General features: G+C 54.7%; 4 protein-coding genes across 4 annotated transcripts; 2 read left to right on the top strand and 2 right to left on the bottom strand.

Annotated features, from left to right (window-relative positions):
- Positions 1 to 2,577: 2,577 nt before the first annotated feature.
- BKA78DRAFT_84537 (uncharacterized protein) lies at positions 2,578 to 3,578 on the bottom strand. The gene has a single exon (XM_066893847.1). The coding sequence runs from the start codon at positions 3,445 to 3,447 to the stop codon at positions 2,839 to 2,841; it is 609 nt and encodes a 202-aa protein (XP_066748198.1). The 5' UTR covers positions 3,448 to 3,578; the 3' UTR covers positions 2,578 to 2,838.
- A 93-nt stretch (positions 3,579 to 3,671) lies between these two features.
- Positions 3,672 to 5,205, bottom strand: BKA78DRAFT_330077 (ornithine aminotransferase; the record flags this gene model as incomplete). The annotated part of the gene is made up of 4 exons (XM_066889730.1): positions 3,672 to 3,809; positions 3,865 to 4,566; positions 4,628 to 4,943; positions 4,994 to 5,205. 4 exons carry the CDS (start codon positions 5,203 to 5,205, stop codon positions 3,672 to 3,674), a joined length of 1,368 nt encoding a protein of 455 aa, XP_066748197.1.
- A 2,820-nt stretch (positions 5,206 to 8,025) lies between these two features.
- Positions 8,026 to 10,851, top strand: BKA78DRAFT_84480 (uncharacterized protein). Its single transcript, XM_066893845.1, has 5 exons — positions 8,026 to 8,177; positions 8,226 to 9,146; positions 9,195 to 9,306; positions 9,493 to 9,881; positions 9,934 to 10,851. The coding sequence occupies exons 2-5, from the start codon at positions 8,241 to 8,243 to the stop codon at positions 10,768 to 10,770; spliced, it is 2,244 nt and encodes a 747-aa protein (XP_066748196.1). The 5' UTR covers positions 8,026 to 8,177; positions 8,226 to 8,240; the 3' UTR covers positions 10,771 to 10,851.
- On the top strand, positions 10,852 to 11,453 carry BKA78DRAFT_84481 (uncharacterized protein). Its single transcript, XM_066893846.1, has one exon. The coding sequence runs from the start codon at positions 10,932 to 10,934 to the stop codon at positions 11,331 to 11,333; it is 402 nt and encodes a 133-aa protein (XP_066748195.1). The 5' UTR covers positions 10,852 to 10,931; the 3' UTR covers positions 11,334 to 11,453.
- The last annotated feature ends 535 nt before the right edge of the window (positions 11,454 to 11,988 follow it).

Raw genomic sequence — 11,988 nt, 5'->3', positions numbered from 1 at the left:
GGGGAGGGGTGTCTTGCTGTGCAGGTGGCCACGGGTGCTTGATGCAGCCGCCATTAGGTGTCCGTTTCTGGCATGCGTCGACCGACATGACCGACCCTTACAAACGGCGACGACTCTGTAGAAGATTGCGTAAGATGGCTTCGTTTTTTTGGATTGTGCAAGCGATTCGGAAGGGACCGAGGCCGGGCATGCCTGACATTCGCACCAAAGCACATAAGCCTCCTTGGCGATGGAGCCGTCGTCCTCACTTTAACGCCGTTAAGCTCAGGATTCTCGGGCGGAATCTTGCTGTTTGAGCCTAATCTGGCGTATGCTTAAGTCGCGACAGGGAAGTGCCGACGCCGACGACAACCTCAATCGAATAGCTACACGAGTGCCACAGCAACAAAACATTCCAGTTGCATGTCTCTTTGTGCGTGGCGGGCTTGCATGTCTTCCCGTCTGATCTCAGCCCGCACCGCACGGGGCAGATCCTTCTTTGATCCATCCGTCGGAACACACAAGTCCCGACATCTTCTCACCGACGACGCCGCCTTGCGGCCTGATAAGACGACTGGACGCTGTGGGATTCTCGCTCGCTTTTTTGAGTGGAGGAACGAATACGCGCGCCAGACGGATCCACAAATGCCACCTCACTCTCCGCCGTTCATTCTCCGTCTCTCCGTGTCCGTCCGTCTCCATAGCAGTAGACCCTTTCCTCCCTCATGCCCAACAGCCAGACCCCGTCGCACCAGCGCCCGTCGCCCAAATCGCATCGTTACATTCCTTCCGTCCGCACAGACCCAGCGCTGTCATTTCGTCTGCTTCTCGACGACGACCGTGTCTGGTCCGGGCTCTGCATTCCGAGCTTCTCGCTCGCTTTCGCGTTGCTTGCCCGTTGCGGCGGCACGCTTGCTTTGAGGATGCAAAGAGGGGCGCGGGGGGCACACGCCCGCAACCGGAATCATGGACAATAGACGCGTCACAGGCGTCGAATGCCCGATTGCACGCTCTCGCCCTCTCCCGCCGCGGCATTACCTGCAGGTTCCCAAGTGGTGGTAAGCCGACTGCAGTTTATGAAACATCCAAGCCCGTGGCGCGTGCTTGACTGCAAGAGGCGTCAATGAAGACAACCTTGTCCCAGCAAGAATCTCCACGCCCTTCCCCAAAACCCTTTCCGTCCGCTGTCTGGCGGTAGGCGGGCCGCCCGCGTTATGCAGAAGCAACGGCGCCATGAGATTTCACCGGTGTCGCTCAGTAAGCAATCGAGACGGTCTCCTCAAAGGGTACACCTTCGAGTGTAATCACGGGTACACTGACATCCGAAGTGGCGGCCAAGGGCTAACTTGCCCTACTTGCTGGCGTACCAAATCAAGCGAGGTACCTACAACATATCCCAATATTTGGATGAAACAGTATGGGAATGCTTGCGACTTTACAGTCTAGTAAGCCTATATTTACTCGTAGACTCTTCGGCCGTCCGGAATTGCCGTTACTTTTTGATTATGGTGGAGGTGAAGTTGAGGATACCTATCCACTAGACGCACGCCCACGAGCCGAGCGGACAACAAACGGCGGAACCCTGAATACACCGCGTGGGTTTGCGCGCTATCGAACCAGCCGCTCCAGTGCCACGAGATGGAGTTGATGCCGGACTGACTGTCAAATTGCAGAGGCAGAAGTGGAAAAGGAGCCCCCATCACGACCTTCTGCCTGGAAGTGGGAGCCTGAAGGAAATGGGCACAGATGGTCATCTGCCCCACGGTGATGGTTCCTCCATTCGCCTCTACTCCCACCTCATCTCACTTTACTTACGGCTACTTGCATTAGTCGCCCTACTCATCATGTTGATGCTACCTTTCTCATTGTGACTGTCGAGCCGACTTTACAGTCCGTGTTGGATCCGCATGTCCATTCCTCATGGGTTCGGACAGAGAATTATCCGTGACTGCTTCTACTGCATCCCACTTGCAATGTCACCTCACTAGCTCTCGCTTACCTCTCAAACCAGTGCGAGAGTGCTATCAATTGTTTTCAAACCCGACTGCACATTGCTTCGAAAAAGTGGGTATGCGGACCATCAGAAGAGACGTCGGTCACCTGGCTGCCCGCCCACGCAGAGCGGCAAGAACTCCATCTCGTTTTGCGATTTCTCGAATTGCCCAAACAGGCAACCAGACACACGACTGGATGAGTACGAAACTGCCACACTAGCAGAGTTCCACTCGGAGACCACCCCACGCTGTTCGTACGAGGAGTCGCCGTTTACATGCGATGTGAAACAGCAAACCTCTCCCACGCCAGCAAGGTCAATCTCAACTGCGTCCTGACCACTGGCATTCATTCCATTTCTAATCAACAGCAACAGTCGTCTCTTTGGAGCGATGCACTGCGATGCCATGCCATGCCATGCGAGATGCATGAAGCGGACGGACGGACGGACCGCTGCGGGCCTAGACGGGATGGAGCCATGGCATGCATAAAATCGCGTTGCGCGCGGGACCAACCTTCTTCTACATCGTCTACCGGTGCTTCGGTTCCGTTGCTTTTCTAGTGTCTTCTTTTTTGACAGCTCTTGTTTCTTTTGGCGAAGACCGCTGTTACTGACACGATTTCACTTTTGATTCTGCCGTTAATGCTAACGCAGTGTCGGCTAGCTTCGCAATGATTTACATGTTCCGGCGCAGAGTCGAGTGGGTATAGGAAGATGAGGACGTCAGGTTGCCCATCCTGGACCTTCTCTTCATCTACCCCACAGACAAAGCAGTCACGTCGCATCGCATTCGTCCCTCTCGCTACTCGCAAGTCGGCGTCCAGTCCATCAATCCGTTATTGATCGCCGTCAACCCACCATCTTCCTCATCTAATCCAGGCCATCCTTCTCCAGGCCACCACCAACCCACTGAACCAGCTCCCGAGTACGAATATCCACTCGCATACGAGGGACGACAGGGCAAAAGCTACACTTGAACAAAAGAGAGACAAGGAGTCGACGCTGCCAAGCACGCACACCCAAAAGAAAGGAAGAAAAAGCTTGTCTTCTCTGGCCCCTGGCCCGCCGCGGCGACCGACCCGACGGCGCGGATGACGTGCGTCAGTGTTGCGTCGTTTCTCTGCATTTTTGTTTTTTCGTATTTCAGACATCCAGGTGCCACTCAATCCAGCTCGTGGGCGGCGACGACGACACGGATGCGTGGATTCCGCTCCGACGATGCTGAGATGCTTGGTAAGTAGGTGGCGGTGGGCGCAGAGAAGACCGAGACGACAGCGCGTTGAGGCGAGCAAGCTTGTAGCAGAAGCATTCTGCTGCTTGGGCGAGGGCTTTTGGCCTGCATGTATTGGGGAAGTGATCGAGCCATCAAACGCGAGCGTCCCTTCGTACACGTGGAGATACAACTTCAGTTCCTCGGATCGACGAGATTTGCAGCAGCAACGACAGCAGAGCAAAATACAATTGTGTACATGCATGCCGACCAATCAGCAGCAGGATACGTAGACTGCAAAAAAGACAACACGGACGACTACTGGGCCCCGTCTTTCGTTTACTACCAACCCGCTCTAATGCCTGCGGAATTTGGGTATCAATTCAGACAAATCATTCCTCTCTAGAGAGGCCAACGCAAAGTTCCAATTTCTCCTCTGACCTGACAAGTCAACAAAGTGTGGATGTGCTCCTTGTCCCGTCGAAGCGTTTAGTGGCCCTTGTGGACCTTGGAGTTGGGCAGCTCGTTTATCGCGTCGCGGATGATGTCGAGCGACTTTTGGATTTGCTCCTCGGTGATGACGAGCGGTGGCGCCAGGCGGATGATGTTCTGGTGGGTAGGCTTGGCCTAAGACATTGTTAGCAAGTATTCGTTGATGAATGACAGATGAGCGGCAGCGTACCAGCAACCCCTTCTCCTTGAACAGCATACACAGATCCCAGGCGCTGCGGCCGTTGGTCTTGGTCTCGTCAATGACGATGGCGTTGAGCAGGCCCTTGCCCCGAACGAGGGTGATCATCGGGTTGTCGATCTTCCTCAGACCGTCACGGAAGATGTTGCCAAGCTTCTCTGCGCGCTCCACCATGTTCTCCTCCTTGATGATCTCGAGCGCCCTGATTGCGATGGCAGAGCCCAGCGGGTTGCCGCCGTAGGTCGAGCCGTGGGTGCCAGGCTCGACTGTGAGCATCACCTCCTTGGAACCGAGCACACACGACACGGGGTACATCCCACCAGAGATGGCCTTGCCCAGCAGTACCAGGTCGGGCTTGATGCCACTCCATTCGTGGCAGAGCATGCGACCTGTCCGCGCGATTCCAGTCTGGATCTCGTCGCAGATCAGGAGCACGTTGTGCTTCTCGCACAGCGCCTTGACCTCGGTCAGGTAGCTGTCGTCGGGAACGACGATTCCGGCCTCGCCTTGGATCGGCTCCACCAAGAATGCAGCAGTGTTTTTGCCATGCGCCTCCAAGACTCTTCTCACGTCGTCGACATTGTTGTAGCCAATGGGCTCGTTGGTGGCGGGGTCGACGCTGCCAATGCCGGGGAGATAGGGGCCGTAGTTGTCGCGAGACTCGGGGTCCGTGGACATGGTGATCGCAGCGAACTGTGACATCATCGTCAGTACTCAGTCAACCAAAACAGCATTGCAAGGGGCGGCGACGAACAGTGCGACCGTGGAAGTTCTCCTGAGCGCTAAAGACCAAGGCCTGGTTCTCTGGAATACCCTTGACCTTGTATCCCCATTTGCGCGCAATCTTGACCGCCGTTTCGACTGCTTCCGCGCCTGTGTTCATGGGCATCACCATGTCGAAGCCGAGCGTCTTGGTCACATATTCTGCGAAGCGCGGGAAGACATCGTTGTAAAAGGCACGGCTACTGAGAGTCAAACGCGATGCTTGGTCGACCAGCGCCTTGACGAGTTCAGGGTGGCAATGTCCTTGGTTCACGGCGCTGTATGCCGACAAGAAGTCGAGATAGTGCCTGTCGCAGTCAGTCGCAGTGCTGGGGATGGTCCAAGATGTTCGACTTGCCTGCCTTCGGGATCCCACACATCGACACCGGATGCGCGCGAGAAGACGACGGGCAGTGGGTGGTAGTTGTGCGCGGCATACTCGTGCTCGGCGTGGAAGGCCTCGTCGGAGGACGCAGCGTGGAAGCGCGACTCTGTAGTTTGGAAAGATTTGGCCGTGGCATTGAGGGGGCTGCCGTTGGCAGTGCCGTTGGTGGTAGCTGAAGGAGCCATGGTGTTTACAAGTGGTAATCAATAAAAAGATGTTGGAGTTGTTGTGGAATGCGGGGAGTTTGCGACGCAAGGTACGGGGACGGGTAGGGCAGCAGTTATTGAAGAAAACGTGTTGGGGACGAGGGAGACGGCGCCCCTTTATAGACTGAGGCGTGGTGAATAAGAGATTTCAGGCCATGCCGAGTGTATCCGCAGCTCACGTCTATACCTGCGCTTAAGGTGTTGGACTTTTGGGAATCGGCTCGTCCTGCGCATAGCGGTAGCATTACGTTGAACTATCGCAGGGGCCCAATTTGATAGCCCGCTGATTGGCCCGCTCCGCATGCGTCTGGGACCCTGCTCAGATCATGAGGACACCTTCCCGAGTCTTGGTACCAAAAGTCGTGGCACGCGGAGCAGAATAGGGAGAACTCATGTCGTATAGAAAGTGGAGTAGACAGCATTCAAGTCTGTGTTCATGGCGGAAGGGGCAGCAATTGCCCGAGTCCTTTGCTTCCAAGGGATTCAGGGAGTTCTTGTTCAAGCGTCTTCACACTTCCTCAAATGGTAGATACAGGGTGCAGACATGGGCCACGACTTCTTCTACCGCCTCGGCCTTCAATGCCGCTCCGGCGCGGAATATCAATTTAAACTCGCCCATTGCATCTTCCCGACGGCCTCTCGCCGCCCCAAAGCCAAGTCCCAACAACAAACCAATTCCCGGCCGTCTGCGACCACCTTAGCCATGCGCGCATGCCAATACCAACCTCCTCCATACCGGCCTCAACGCTTGCCATCACCACGCCACTCCGGTGATAGGAGCCGCGACAATCGCCTGGTGTCATGGTAATACAGCTGTGTTGTCGCCGATAAAGCCAGGCCCTGGTCTCTCTTCCTATTGGTCGCCGACTGGGGCGTAAATGCACCCTTCCACCACGGGATCCTATAGACTTGGAGGTTCAATTACGCTGAAGATGGTTGGACACCTCCCCTGACCACAGCAGTGTGGACGGGTGACGAAACACAACCCAAATCTTGACGTAACCAAATCATCGCGGTCCTTCCAGGCAGATAAAGGACCAACAAGGCAGAACGGCGCGGATGTTGCCATGGCAAGAAGCCGGATTTCTGGTCCTCGCAATTTTCAACTTTGAGCATTCGTCATTTCTCAGGGGGACACTGTTACGGCGCCTGACTTTGTATGCTCTCCTTCAAAGGGGCTGAACTCCAATCTGGGGTTTTGTGGGTACCTTTCTCGGGATCCACACCTGCAAGAGAGGTCAGCGTATTGACGTGCTCTGGGATTGGTTCGGCTCTCCAACGCTCCTGGCCAATGCGTCATGGTCTTCTGTCGCGGCTTTGCTGGACGAAGCTGAGCGTGAACAATAGTTGCATATCCAAGAAAGAGCAAAGAAAATCGTCAAATCGGCGCCCTGGCCGATATCCCATGACAGCTGAGCACATGAGAGATGTCTCGGTCAAGGAATCCGATCATCTTGCGGTCTCCCGGAATTCAACAGCGTAGGGGATTGCTTTGCTTGAGCTGACCGTCAAACCCAGTCTGGTTCATCTTCTCCAATCAAAAGAGAAGAGCAATCAGCCATCTTAATAAGGCAAGTCCAACCTCTAGAGACCTCTTTTTGCGCGTTCAAACCAGTATCCTCGGAGGACGACTCCCATCATGACTGCATAGCGGGGGAATTCGGTCGCTTGTGGTCAGAAGTTGGGGTCCAAGCCTTCGACGAGGCTGACTTACGGGCATCCCGTCCCTTTCTGCGCAAATCATGGTAAACATATTTCCTTTTCCATCGTAAGGCTCGCGTGCGCCTTGGCAGCTTATGGGTCACATGCAACCATTCCCCGCTATATGTTCGGCGAATCCTTTTCCGATTACGTGGAGTCGTAGGCGAGGGCCAGCGTGGTCATGATTGACAGCGTGGACAGCCACTTAGAGGGCCGCACTGTTTCCATTGATGATGCAAATTGGTCAATTCATTAAGCTCTCTTTTACAAGTACCTGTCCATTCCCATAGTCCGAAAGTTCCCTCAAGTCACTTGTTCGCTTGAGGTCTGAAGGGTTCAATATAAGGAGAGGAAGAGTCAAAACAATCTCAGCGAACATGGATCACCACAAACCGCCTACGTCATTCGCACGGATTCTCGAAACCAAATGGCAGCATTTCCGCCTTCCCCAGTTGTCGCGCTGCTGAGTTGGCCAGTTTGTCGACCTCCGGATGCTCAGAGCCGAGTTCAGCCACATCTACCCGCAGCCCTGCGCGAGTTGGAGGACAACATCGCGCCTTGCTTCCGGAACAGGATCCGCTGTGCCTTGCCAGACGAGAGACCAGGAAGTTCGGTGAAGGCAACTGCCAGCGTGGACATGCTGCATGTCGTTTTCGCCTGGTTCCCATCTTGCGCAATGTTTCGAGGATAAGGTGCTACACAATACAAGGCACTGGTGTTTGATAAGGTCGGAACCGACCGAAGCTGGTCCGGTCGCGGCAGGATGGGAGTGACGACGTCAAGCAAACCGTTGGACAATGGGGATCTTTCGCTGACGCTGCAAGGGTGGCAGTATCACATTGCACAGCCCGACGGCCTGCCGGTGAGGTTCGGCAGAGCGGAGGTGCTCTCCACCCGTCATAATGCATGAACGTTCGCAGAGACCGCCTACGGCGTGACCAGGGGACACCGCCATACTCGCTCTCTCGAGCTCAATAGGTCAAGTAGAGCCTCATTCTTCATCTGCGCTGGCAACGCCATCCGATCCCGGCCGTTGCATGCACATGTCGAGAAGATAGGCGTTTCTGCGACGTCAGAGAAGACTGTCATGAAGTCCTATAAGTCAAAGCCTTCCGATTCATCTGTGTCTGAGTCTCCGCTCCTGCCTGGCTTCAACCTCTCCAGCCCGCACTCCTTCGTACAATAAATTCTTGACTTTCGGCTACTTTCTCATTTCTTAGGTACCTACTTTGCATTGAATTGATATACTGGTATGCCCCCACCAATCATATTGTGTTGCTTTTGCTGACACCAACAAGCCTGCATATTCCATCATGGACGGGAACCACTACTCGCACTCGTCTGAATGGGACATCCTGTCGGATCATTATCAAATTTGGGAAAACTCTCCAGTCCGTCTGAGCAACGATCACGACGACTGCTTGTTGGGAATCGGGGGAGGAGAGGACTGTCCGATGCCTCCAGACCCGATGTCTGCTTGCTACCAGACCGACACCGACTTCGATTTCGACTTCAACTTTGATCTCATGGGGCAAGAGCCCAATGGCGCATCGTCGCTGGGCTCTGCCGCTGCAACTTGTTGCGGCAGCTTCTTACCTATCAATGGAAATGAAGACTTCATGTACAATCGACATCACGACCCTGAGCCGTTTAGTCATGTTGCTGTACTCCAAGGCAATCGCCATGGTGGACTAGTGGATGAAAACATGTCGGATCAACATCCGGGGGGCATTCCGATCCCACAATCACCAGGAACGGCCTCAAATCCATACTCTCTCCCGACTGAGCCCAGCCTTCTCTATGGCTCTTCATACAACTCTTCCCACATCTCTGCCAACTCGTTTGATTATCGCTACCTCACGTCGTTGAGGGAACGGCATCAAAGTCGTATACCGTCCCCATCGCCTCTCCATCAGATGAGTTTGGCTTCTTCTGCATCACAAGGATGTCATGCAGAGTTGCCAAACAGCCATGCAGATGACGTGGGTCACAAGCCCTCACCACAAACTGATGTTCTCGATGACTTCACCACGCCTGTCAACTTTGTCCATTGCTTCCAACCTGGCGATGCTGCTAGACCAGACACTGTCAAGCCAGATGTCGAGCCTCCCAAAAGGACCCGTGGTCGCAAAGGTCCCTTGAATTATGAGCAAAGAAAGTCTGCTGCCCTACTTCGAAAAATTGGAGCCTGCCAGAACTGCCGTCGCCGCAAGTTCAAGGTACTTGTTTCCACCTATATAACTTTTGCATCATTCTGACCGTGGCAGTGTGACGCCGGTATTCCCTGCCAAAGTTGCCTCAAGTACTATGGATCTGACCTCGTCCACTCTCCATGTCGCGACTGGCATTTGAATGACATCTCGTCGAGCTTGCTATCTGGTTCGTCTCCCGCCTCCCCCTCCGTCCCTGTCGACCCATCGCATCGAAGCCGTGGAAACCATCCAGGACCGACCTCGCGTTCCCTATTCTGATTTTCCAACCCTGTGTCGTGGACCAACGCATATCCCGCGGACTGCTTCGCACCGAGATGCGCGCCAGCTGGTCATGGAGGCTGACTTGAAGTAGATATCAGAAGTTGGCATCCAAGGCCGTTGGAATCGTTTTTGGAGGTTTACCCCTTGGATCCCACCATCTATGAGCTTAACATCCGACTTGGTCATGGTCCACCTGTTCCCGTTCAAGTCTGCATGATGGATGCGAATCCAGTTCGGCCAATATTTCACGAGCATCTCGTCTACCCCTGGCCACCTCGCGGTGATCAAGCGCCTCCGCAGACTCACACTCATAGCGTCTTTCCAGCATTTTCAATCGACCAGGATCGCCTTCATCGCACTCTCAATCGGTACCTCTCATATCTAGTCGACGATCCAGCATACATTCACAGCTTTCCCCTTTTTCGGTCTCGTTTGCAAGTTTTTGAGCATGTCTACCATTTCTATCGGAGTCTTGACACAGTCCGTCGCTCCCTATACAACCCACCAGTCGTCTCCAACTGACATCATACAGCACTCGCTTCACTGGAAGCTATTGCACCGCGCCCTCAAACTCCTCATCCTCGTCCACGTCGGCGACATCACCGAGCTCGACCCCTCGATAAACTTCAACCCCTCCTTCTCACGATTCATCAACGCCAATATCGCCTGTGGCCTGTCCGACACCTCAACACCGTGTTTCATCCGCGGCCAGCTCGGCGCCGCTGTACCCGCTCTTGCATCCTACCTGCTCTCGCAAACCCTGACGCTCCTTTACGAAACTAGCCTCCCGCAGAAGCACAGGGCGTTCCCGGCTGTCGTGGCCACCATGGCCATTATTCTCATGGCGCGCGAGAGCGTTCAGTATCACGCTGCACGCCTCGCGTACCACGCACGCCATGATGCACCGCAAGAGCAGCCCGTTTTTGGTCCCGAACGTCCCCCAGCCATGATGGCAGCGGCAGCAGCGGAGCGCAAACCCCAAGACTCGTCTCCCGACCCCGTCGATAAGCTGCTTGCCTTCTACCGCGCCTGCTACGGCGAAGCGCATGCGTTGTATTTTCCGCTCATCCCCGCTCGTTCCTCGTCTCCGAATTTCCCTCTTGCGCCACCGCCCTCGCCTTCGTCTTCGTCTTCCTCCCCTCTCGCACACTCCTACCGCCCATCTCCTCCTCCCTTCGCGGATGCGCCTGCACAAACGTTCGTTGACGCTCTGCGCGGCGCGCTGGCGGGCGATGAGACGGCGCGGTATGTGAGTGGGAGGGTCGGTATTTGTGTGTCTGCTCAAAGAAATAGCGGGGGCGGTGGTCAAGGCATGGCAGCATTCTTTGACCGCTTATTGGGGCGTCTGTTTGTTGGCGTTGGTGGATGATGACTTGGGGAGTGAGATGACCGCTGGTGGCTGCGGTGACCGTGAGGGATGTAATTTGCGGTTCATTGGTTGGTCATTTGTCCAGAAGTCTTTGTGGATCGGCGTCATCATCTTCCTTTTCTTTCCTCGTCCCCTCTCCCTTCTGCTCTCTCCTCTTTTCAATGTTTCTCGTTTCTCGGGTCCTGGCGGCGCTGGAGAGATCTATGGCGGTGTTAGCTGCGGCGTCCATCGTCTACTTCCTTCCCTTCCCTTTCCTTTCCTTTCCTTCTGGTCTCTTTGCTCAATCGGGTGCATGCCGGAGGCGCTGGAGATGCTGGCTCGGGGTGTCGGCGTTGTATACCCTTCCTTTAGTCCTTCGCTATACCCCTTCTCCTTGGAAGCAGTCCATTCTCAATTTCATTCACTGCCCACATCCCACTTCGCTTATGCTCGATTCAACATCGCATTTAAGCCATGTCTGTATGCCTGTCTACCAACACACTCGCATGTCACACTCCGCCTTTTTCCTTCAAGTAGTTTTCATCTTCTTAACCCTCATCAGTCGTTTCCATCCCAGCCCATGACACACCAATCATGTTGGATTCACCAAACTGTGCGTAATCTCTTCATGTGAAGATGGCGAACCGAACCATGATGCAGATGAGCAACGAAATCCCTGGACACTCCAAAATTCCAACATCCCCAATCCTTCCCACCTTAAAAATCACACCCCCAATCTTCTCCTCCCTCCTATCTCAATCTCGTCCTCCCTCCCTCCCCCTTCCCCTTCCCTTTCCCCCACGCCATCCCATCATACTCGCCCCCCCTCTTCGTCGTCAGCAAATCGAGCGCCCAGCCCGTGACGAAGAGCGTAAAGAGGACGCTGCAGAGCGCCGTCGCCACGGACGCGAATGCGGTCACCGCGGTTGCGCTCGCGTCGCTTGTCGCCGGTGCAAGGTACGTGGAGAGGCCCGAGACGAAGGCCATGTTGTTGTGTTGTGTGTTGTGGTTGGAAAGTTTTTTTTTTTTTTTTTTTTTTTTGAAAGCGGCGGCGGCGGTGGTGGTGGCTTTATGTGTGGTTGTGCTTGTGCTTGTGATTGTTGACCGAGTGCGATGGAGTTTGAATGTTCGTCTTTGTCAATGGTGTTTGTTGATGTTGACGATCAAGGAGGCGAAGCTATGGGTAGCAGTGATGAAGACTCGATGCCTTCTCGTCTCCCTCCTTCCTGTGGCCGTCTC

Source organism: Phyllosticta capitalensis (genome assembly GCF_038381095.1).
Source record: "Phyllosticta capitalensis strain CBS 128856 chromosome Unknown BKA78scaffold_2, whole genome shotgun sequence".
Taxonomy (NCBI): domain Eukaryota; kingdom Fungi; phylum Ascomycota; class Dothideomycetes; order Botryosphaeriales; family Phyllostictaceae; genus Phyllosticta; species Phyllosticta capitalensis.
The sequence above is the reverse complement of the archived record's forward strand: the minus strand, read 5'-3'. Positions and strand labels throughout refer to the sequence as shown.

What these genes read in the sequence shown, in the direction of transcription:
- BKA78DRAFT_84537 (XM_066893847.1), bottom strand. Translation starts at nt 3,447, where the DNA reads ATGCATGTACACAATTGTATTTTGCTCTGCTGTCGTTGCTGCTGCAAA.
- BKA78DRAFT_84480 (XM_066893845.1), top strand. Translation starts at nt 8,241, where the DNA reads ATGGACGGGAACCACTACTCGCACTCGTCTGAATGGGACATCCTGTCG. An exon ending in GCCGTCGCCGCAAGTTCAAG is followed by an intron (nt 9,147 to 9,194) that starts GTACTTGTTTCC and finishes TGACCGTGGCAG; the next exon opens with TGTGACGCCGGTATTCCCTG. An exon ending in TCTATCGGAGTCTTGACACA is followed by an intron (nt 9,882 to 9,933) that starts GTCCGTCGCTCC and finishes GACATCATACAG; the next exon opens with CACTCGCTTCACTGGAAGCT.
- BKA78DRAFT_84481 (XM_066893846.1), top strand. Translation starts at nt 10,932, where the DNA reads ATGTTTCTCGTTTCTCGGGTCCTGGCGGCGCTGGAGAGATCTATGGCG.